General features: G+C 31.0%; 1 protein-coding gene across 1 annotated transcript in view; it reads right to left on the minus strand.

Annotated features, from left to right (window-relative positions):
- The window catches only part of LOC110021978 (mediator of RNA polymerase II transcription subunit 27), a 55,028-nt gene extending 53,516 nt beyond the window's left edge, over positions 1–1,512 (minus strand). The window contains exon 1 of the mRNA XM_020720723.1: positions 1,283–1,512. Coding sequence (XP_020576382.1) covers positions 1,283–1,460 — 178 coding nt within the window. The 5' untranslated portion in view covers positions 1,461–1,512. The remainder of the gene's footprint in view (positions 1–1,282) is intronic.
- Between the last annotated feature and the right edge of the window lie 8,684 nt (positions 1,513–10,196).

Genomic DNA, 10,196 nt, shown 5'->3' on the forward strand with positions numbered 1-10,196 from the left:
ATACTTTTCAGGCACTTTTATTTTATCCATCAAATTTAAAATACAAAAGGAAAATAGAAACTTGGAGTGCTATCCAATGGAGGAAGTAGGAAAATCAAAAACTAGCATTGCGAGGTGGAGAGCCAAATGTAGACCACCATATAGATGATTCCAGATGACCCCCCTGCTCTCTTGGTTAGTCAAAGGGATTTAAGGAATAATCTAGTTTATTGTGCTATTGCTAGACACAAGAAAAGAACCCTCAAAAGTGAAATTAGGTAGCAACAGCAATGATTAATCCCCACAATGAGTGCAATCACTAGCTCTTCAGAAATCTATCTCATCTGAAGATTTTTTCCCATTTTTTAGTTGCACTGAGCATCTAAGGTGTACAGAAAGCAAAAAATTTTATTGAATATACATAGAAAACATCTAAGATTTAACAAGGACAACAAATAATATAGAATAGCCTTAGCTAACGAGCTAAAACAAATTCTTAACAAGTCAGCATGATAAAGCAAGATTGATTCTCTAGCCTCATCCAATAGTGAACCATCCTCATCACATCGGAGCAATAAATGGGAAAAAATTCAGACAAATTATAATTTAAATTTGAACAATAAAGTAACAATATTTAGTATATTACAAGAGTAGAAGTACAAATGCATCTTTTTATTTTCCTTTTCTGTCATAAATAGCCCCATGCTATCTTCACATAGCAGGTGAGATTTAAAAACCATGAAATTCTAGGGCCACTGACTATCTGCAACTCCTCATTCATCATAACTTTGCTGCCAAGAACTGGTCTCACAATTCCGGACAAGCAATTTCTAACTTTGCTGGGGTTAACCAGGAAAAAAAATTATACATTGACACTAAAGATACCAATATGTACACAGGGACAACATTAAAGGATGTCTACTTTGTTGCGAAGCAAGATGAAGTAAAACTCCAGGCCAAAAGTTTCAGGAAATGAATAACTTGTTGCCTCTCTGTTATACATGATGCAAGATATGTAATGAGTTGCATATACCAGCGAAAACATAACTCCATAACCTCGACAGGAAAGCTCCATAAGAGCACGAGTTCAATCAAAGGCATAGAACCGATTAAAGACCTAAAAGCAAAACCCTTGACAAACCCAACCAACATGAGCATAAATCAACAACCACTGGAACATGCTTACAATCTCACTCTATGTTTATCCTTCACTTTCCATCACTTATCACAAAATAATGTCGAAACAAACGTAATCAAAACTACTTGAAGAGAGAGATGGTCAGGCAAAGAGAGAAGAAATTACCTAGGGAGCGAAGATCCTGGAAGTGCTTACGCATTGCAGACTCTTCTTTGAGGATAAAGTGGATGGTCTTATTGGATTGGTGAGGAGACTCCGCTGTGAGGAATAGCGCTTCGAGGAGGCGGTCCGCGCCGATTCTGATGTCCGCAATGAGGCGGGCAGCGCGCGACAGCCTTTCCATCGCTGTAGCCACCTGCTTCGGAGGAGCCTCCGTGGATATGCCTACGGGATCTTGCGTAGCGGCGGCGGCACCGCCACCGCCACCGATCCCGCCGCTGGTAGCATCATTTCAGTCGGGCCAACCGAGCAGGGACCGAGTAATCTACGAAGGCACAGCAAACGAAAACGGTTCAGGGTTGCAGGGTGCAGAACTCTCCGGGCTCAAAAAAGACATTTGAAAAAAAATTAGACTGGGACACTTATATTTAATTAATTATTAATATAAAATAAATATTTTTTTATTATTTTTAGTAAAATTATCACAAAATAAACTATAGGGAATAAAATTTAATTTATATTATAAAATCTTATACTATTAAAAATTAATTGTTAAAATTAGATATAATATTTCAAATAGTTCATCCAACTTATAATCTAATTGATATACTAAAATTTAAAAAAAATTATGATTTCAAAGAGATAATTATTAGTGTTTTACTTCGATGAATACTGAATGCATCTTCAATGTTTGATTTTGATGAATGTTAGAAAGAATTACAACATGGCGAGAGATGGGACAAGTTTGATTATGAGGTATAATTAAGGCTATACGTATATTTATAATTTGTTTCTTTTTTTCTCGAAATAGTGTTAAACACGCGTCTAATGCAGTACTGATGTGTCCTGGTCCGCCCTTAAAAAAAAATTCAAACATATTTAATAGTGTCAAAAAAGTACCGATGTTTGATATGTATTCGACACAGATACAGCCTCTTTTTAGAAATATTTGTGCTACATAGCATACTATTTAATTCATGTCTATTTACATGCTTAACCCCCAACTCACCTTTTATGACCTGTACATGAAAAGGTGCACTTCATCTTTTAAAATTTTAAATGGTGATAGGTTTTATGTGATTAAAAGAAGTTAGGTGTTATAAAAATTAAATTTAAAACTAAAGTATTAGATATATTTTAAATAATTTTATAAATTACATATTGATAATTAATTTCAATGTTATGTTACATTGATTATGATTAAAAAATATCTAAAAAATTTAACAAATCTTTAATTAGTGTTATTTATAAATATTATTGATTGTGTTGATTAATATTTAATAAATTACTAAATTAAAATTATTTAAATTATGATGTCTTGAATAAAGGAGAGATATTTTTTTTAATCTTCCATTGCTTTTAATAACTAATTTAGTTTGTTAAAAAAATAAAAATTGTTGAACAATAATTTACTAATTATGATTTAATATGTAAAATTAATAATCTATTTATTGAATAACAATGCAAATTAATTATTTACTAAGTGATATATTTTAATTTCAACACTAATATTTATTATTAAAATCTTTTCAATCAATTTATTTAACTAAAAGAATCAACATCCAAACCAAACAACTTTTTATCATGAAAATTATTTTTTAAAATTTGACTGATTAAAACTTTATAAAATTTTAATTTAAGATGTAATTAGGGGAAAGATCAACAGACCTGTTTTTGAAATATAGAAATTTTAAAATTTTAGATGTTTAATTTAAGAAAAACGGGAATAAAGTATAAAATCTATAAGAATTTTTTTCTTAGTAAGTTACTCGCCACCTTGTTTATATCTATTTATTTATCTAATCCATCTCCAACAAATATTTATCATTAGGCACAAATCTCAAAATATGACATAAATCTCGAGATAACCTTTTGAGAAAAAAATATTCCAACATCAATAAAAATTCATCCAAAACTTCGATTTCAGAAAACTTACAGTCAACCCAATGTTATCAAATTTAGTCAAATCCAGTCAAATCAAGCTCAGATCAAGTCATTAAACTAGACTTACTCCGTTATAATGAAATGTAGTACTAAGTTCTCGAACAATTTCTAAGTGTAAATTTGGATACTTGGACGGGGTTCCCCCCAATTAGTTGTTTTACATCATTTGAATAATAGTAGGTTTTAATTCAAATGTGTTAGCTTCTACGGTAGGAGTATGAATACTTAAGTGAATTTCATCTGTCTTAGGATCAGCGTAATCACTTAATAGTTTATGCACGTCATGATGTTCATTAATTGAGATTTGGTTATCTAAATTATTTTGTTGAATATTCATCATTTCATCTACAAGTTTGTGAAATCTTTTTTGTTTTCTAATTTTCCTAATAGTCATCTCTAGTTCTAAATTGTAAGATACAAGTACTGCAGGTTATGCACTATGCATCACTAACTAAAGACTCAATTAGTAAATTTAACAATAAAACACACTAAATAAACACAAAAATAATAATAATATTTTTTTTCTTTCTTTTTCAAACCAACAAACGCTTACACAATTAAACTACAATATGATATTCCAAATCTAAGTCTAATTGATTCAACTAAAATTCTCCTAAGTTAAATGCACTGTCGCTTCTCCGACAATGGCGCCAAAAACTTGAGACTCTTCCCAGTTCAGGTGCACTTACACACTGTGGTTTCACGCAAGTATATGTGTCGTATAAGTGATATTGTATTTATGAGTCCACAATATCTATCCCACAGGGAGCGAATCAGTTAAAGTCTTAAGTGAAGTTCTAGCTTACTGAAATGAGTCTTAGTCTGGAAGTAAAGTTGGTTTTTTAAGTGTTGTTAATTAATTCTAAAGAATGACAACCTACAATTTAAAATTTACTCCTATAGAAATCCTATTAAATATATTTAAACTAGTGAAAATCAGGATACAAAAAACTACCCTTTCTTGCAATAATATATGTAGTGTATAACAAAACCAATACTTGAAATTGTGATTATGGTTGATGACAAATATAAGCAATTTTCTATTTTACTCTCTCCCAAGTGTATAAAGAAGCTTAGTTAAACTGGTTTTAATTCCTTAAACCCCAATTTCAACCCATCAAAGACTATTTTCCTATCTATTTGCATCTCCCTATAGTTTAGTTTGCTTCATAACCTACAATTAAATGTGAATATTCTTATTGTTATTCCAAAGTTCTTCTGAGTTATCATGGATCACAATATGTGTTAAATAATCATTTGGTCATAATGAAAAGTAAATGAAGCATAGAAGAATACTCATCTTATTACAGCTGAAAAGTCAATTTCAAAACATTCTACCATTCCTATACAACTAACGTAATCCTTGTAAGATAAAGGTGAAAAGAATACTCACTAAGCATATATAACACACTGCAAAACATCATTAACATAAAGTAAATTCATTAGGTAATTGTGTTTTACAAAAGTACAATATAAGAAAAACACAATACTTAGCTTCTTCCACTTTACAATGCTCTGAGAATGCTCTCCTATGCTTTTCCAAACCCTTACTATAGTGCCGATGTAATCTCCTTACAATAAAATCTCTAAATTCTCACCAAATTCTCTAAGTAAGAGCCCTAATTCTCTTCTATAGAAATCCTCTAATGATCCTTTTTTCCTCTTCTCGAGATACTTTTCTCCATTCCCTTTTAGAATTTCCCATAGCCTCTAAATAACTCACCGCATCATGGGGAGAACTCCTGAAAAAACTATCCAACAGTTGTTGGAGTCAAGCCCTCTATATGCTCAGGTAGAGACTGGCGCCTTGGCACGCAAGTATGTGTGGCGCCAAGGCGCTTGAGTGCAACACCTTGCGCCCAAAGGCTGGCACCTAGGCTCCAGTCACTTGGTGCTCTCTTAGATCTATGTCACCTCCACTTTGTTATGTTTCTTCCCCCACTTCGTTCCACTTCTAATTAATATTGTACCTGCAAGAAAAACACAAAAATATCTTCTTTCAAAGTTCAATTTCATCCATAAAAAAGGTTCACAAAGTAAAATAATTTAAGATGCTTTTGTACATATCAATAGTGTTTGTCATTTATAATTCTACTCAAAACATTATTATAGTATAAACCACAATAGAATTAGAGCATCATTATATTATCTTTGCCCTGTGTATTGAGGCAAGATTTAAAGAAGAAAGTTGGTTAAAGCACTTGCATTCTATGAAGTCTCTGACAAAGTTGATCATTTTTTCGTATGAAAATGTTTTCACATTTAAGAGAGGATAGAGCCCTTTCAGGCTGCCCCTGGTCTTTATGAGGCCCGCGACATAGATTTCTACCATTTTTTATCACCTTGACAATCTCTTGCAGGATTTAGCTATCATGCAGGGGAAGATGCATCACTTATACGAGCACTTGAACCACTATGCTATCCAACACAAATACTAATTTGATTATTTGCACTAGTACTTTACTATTGAACAAAAGTTGTACCAGTGGGAGCAGAGAAATATCAGCCCTAATCCTATGCAATTTCTAGTGGTTCGACCATTTGAGCTTTGTGATAAGTTTGTCTAGCCTGTAGAGGAGGGCGAGGAGGAGAATGATATTGGAGAGGATGCATGAATATAATAATTTCTATATTGTTATTTTTTTTTACTATAATCCTACTTGTGTTGATTTATGGATTTTTATGAACAAATGTAGTGGTTTGGGCTCTTATATCTGTTTTTATGATTTAATATGCACTTTGTAGAAAATTTTGTTGTGTTTGAAATTTTGATGTCTTTTTAAAATTTGTTTTTGGTTTACTCATGTGCTAACCTATTAAACTTAGTGCTTAGAACTACTTTATTTTTATATTTTCATGTGATATGGTAGTTATCACTTATATTTAGTCAACTTGTTTTAGTAATTCTATGATGTAAAATTTATATGATTAATTTTAGTATTTATATTGTCACTTAATATAATTGTTATATAATTCTAGTCATGCAAATTCCCTCTTACACATGATATTCCTTGTTCAATTATTGAAATTCCTCATTTGGAATGCACCGGGGGGGGGGGGGGGGGGGGGGTTGGTGTTGTAGTTAAGAAATATAGATCTTTAGTTTCCTATAAATTCATTTACATACATTTACCTTATACTCTACCTTGCAGTAGTGAATCATAATAGGATACCCTATAATTTAATAATATTTATATAATAAATTAAAAATTAATGCAAATATTCATTTTAAAAATTAGATTTAAAGTTAATTTAATAATTAATTCTACTCCTTTTTACAATTACTCTTTCATTTTGCACAAGGAGTCTTAATCACTTAAAAAAATAGATATTGTAAATATAATTAACTAGTCAAAGATGTATAAGTTTATAATTTTTAACTCAAATACTTTAACTGAAACAAAATTTTTGAATGAATTAAAATATTTGTGGAGTTATTCAAAAGATGTTTGAGGTTAAGCATTAAAATCAAAAGTTAGAGTCTTATTTTTTTCTAGATTTATAAAACTCTAAAATTTTCTAATGAAACTCTAAGATATTATATTCAAGAGAAAATTAAAAAAAAAATGGTTATTTGACTGATAAGCTAATTAACTTAAAATCTGACTTTGATTAATGAATATATTTTTAGTCAAACTTGATTAGGAGCTTTAAGATTCATTATGCTAGGGAAAAAGAGAATTAAGGAAATTTTAAATTACTACAAATTAATGAAAATCTAATTTATTGATGATACTTGCATATTTTGATTAGAGATTCTATAATATTATTGAAGAATAAGAAATTCCTAAAATGAGAGATAATAAAACTTTCAACAACCTTAAGTTTAGACATGAGATTATCAAGGGCAAGTAAATTGTAATTTTGAGAGAACTGATGTGAAAACAAATTGTAAAGTTTTATGCTTTGAATCACATGTTTTGCTTCCTATATATGCTAATTTTATACTTGAGGAAGGCAAATTTGTTGTGCTTTGCAGGGTGTATGTGCGAAACAAGCTAACAAGAGCAAATTGATGAAGTTTAGCCAATAAGGACCCACAAAACCATGTTGTTGACCAATACCCAGGTGCTAGCATCTCTATCATATATTGAGCTAGGGGACAGAGAATCTAGAAATGGGGTGTCATCTATCAAGCACCCCCATTTAAGCCCCCATAGCACCCATTCTAGAGATCAAAGTAAGGATGCCATAAACCCTAGATTTTAGTTAGAGCAAGTGGCAAACCCATGCTAGCCATGCAGTAATCCCACACACAATGCCGATGCACTCATGTCAATAACAAGCGTAGGGGCCCCCAAAAACACAAGACTATATATTATTAAGCATTGTCAACACAAATAGTTATAATCACAATAGAAAATGAATTTTAATTTTCTAATGAGTGTGGAATACATGCAATAATCCAAACTTGTAATTAAGCAAAAATAGCTGCATAGCTTTGAGTGTTTAAAAAAAGTAACAAATTATTAAAATCATAAGTGAGTAAGGCCATGACTAGGACTCAAATATAAAAATAAACTAATTTTAATTGGATACTATTATAGCTAAAAATGAAGGATGGAAAGATACTTGTTGGTGCTTGTCTAGCTTGCACTAATTAAATTCAAATTTGGATAGAGAGGAGGAGATAGTAAAAAAGTCTCAAAGTCTTTGTAATGGAGTCTATCCCAAATTAAAATGCCACTAACACAGATTGAAGGTTGAAGAAAAATAGAAGGAATGCATAATAAAGTTGTAAGAAAATATAAAAGGGATCTCATTTGTAAAATACTAAAATTCACTAATCACCAGCTTTGATACTTCCACTAATTATTTTTCGTATATGAGATCCTAAAAAAATATAATTAATAAAATAAAAATGCTACATAACTGTTATTTTTTTAATAAGGCAATGAATGGATATCAATTACATAGAAAGCTTATGACTCTATAAAAAATCATCAATAATGATAAGTGATAGAGAATGCATGTCAAGGAAGGAGACAAACTACTAATGTACATGCAAAAATTGTTGTAAAATTAAAGAAAATCGAATTGTTGATTGACTTTAATGCTTTAGAGTGTTGAACCATGTTGTCATAATCCTTAAGAGAAATAGTGATAGACATACATAATTGAAGTGGAAGCACCATTGATAGTTCAAGTCATTTCAAATGCATGCTAGATGGTGGAAGGATAACAAAATTTTGCTTTGATTAGTTTGAAAATTGTGAGAAAAAAGGAGAAAAAGTCTTTTTATTATAAATATGTTCACTAATAGTTTGAAAACTATAAAAAACCACCATAGCTACTAAATACCCTATAGTATGGGATATCTGATTAGATATTGGTGGAGATGGAATCAAATGCTTAATGACCTAAAGAGCTTATAATAGATAGTTATATTGTTGAGAATTTTAGAGCTTGTAATTTGCTAAGCTATACATATTAAAGTGACAAACGAAATCTAGAGAGAAACTTAGTAATAAGAAACACTGCACTTTATTTCTATTAGATCTTTAGATAAATAGTAAAGGGTATGTACTATAGTAATTCATTCAACATAGCAAGATATTGTAATATTCCTAGATTATTGGATCATTCCGTTTGTATGAAAATAAGCCAGGGAAAAGAATATGTGTAATGGAATCTTACTTTTCTAAAAGTAGGTAAGGGTGAATCCAATCTTGTAATTCCTTGTCCCACTTGAAATAACATGATGAAGGTAGAGAGTTTGAGATTGTTGATCATCCAATAGTAGACAACATGATCACAAATTTGTTATTTTATGTACTTGAAGGTGTTTGCCCCAGTAAGAGTTAGAGGAGAGCCCAGAAGAACTTTCTTTTGAGTTTTCATAATGAAACAAAATGCTCAAAATAAAGAATAATCTTAATTTTACAAGGAGAAAAATATTTTGGTGTCTTATTTACTTGAGAACTATTTACTAGAGAGCTTTTCTATTTATATTAGGGGAATGAATGCACCATCTAAAGATACAATAGAATATTCATTGTAGGAATTTGTTCTCGAGATAGTATTCTCATGCTAATAGTTTGCACTATATTTTATTAGCAAGCAATTGACATTTTTTTAGGATGTCTTGTTTTAGGGCTTGATCTTTTCTGACAGTAGAAGTTTTGAGGATCATATATACTCTGTTGGGAGTATAGAGGAGTGATTTTTGTAGAAGAGAACCAGGGAGGGTCTCTTTTCATATTTGGATAGTTATATTTTCACTATAATCATAATATAAAAATAGAATGATAAAAGATAAATGAAAAGTTAAACCAACTTTTATGTATCTCAATCACTCAAAAAATTTGAGTAAAGCTTATTTGGTTAACATCGAGGTATTACTCTTGGATCTCAATCTTGGAATCTTTGTGAAAAATCCAATAAAATGTCAAATATGATATGGTGAGCATTGGTGGATAATACTTAGCTCTTAAAGCCTAAGATATTCTAGTGAAATTTTCTAACAAAAAGATAAGCTCTACAAGGTGAGCATTGGGGTGTGGTATTTGAATTTCAAACTGAAGCATCTACTTTCGAAAGGTCCCCGCAGAGAGGCAAATAAGTTTGAAGCATCTACTTTCGAAAGGTCCCTGCAGAGAGGCAAATAAGTTTGATGATTACTATCTACGAAAAAAAATTGCACAAAACATTGAGGCGTAACACTTGGATCACATGTTCAAGAATCTATCATTGAGAGGTCTCGATGAAAGGGAAAGTAAATCTGGAGATTGAAGCTTCATCATCAACCAACTTTACCTCTGTAGGTGAAGAGACTATTAAATTTATGCTAGCGGGATATAATGTGTCATTTCTCACTATCTAATAAATCAACAACGATTGAATGAAAGAATATATTCAATCCCGCAGGCGGAGAAATCATCAAATCAAAGCAAGATACAATTATGATAGATCCTTACACTCCATCATAATCTACTTTTTAGAGTTAAAAAGTGGAACACAAAATATTCAAGAGAGA

Source organism: Phalaenopsis equestris, unplaced genomic scaffold, assembly GCF_001263595.1.
Source record: "Phalaenopsis equestris unplaced genomic scaffold, ASM126359v1 Scaffold000155, whole genome shotgun sequence".
Classification (NCBI taxonomy): Eukaryota; Viridiplantae; Streptophyta; class Magnoliopsida; order Asparagales; family Orchidaceae; genus Phalaenopsis; species Phalaenopsis equestris.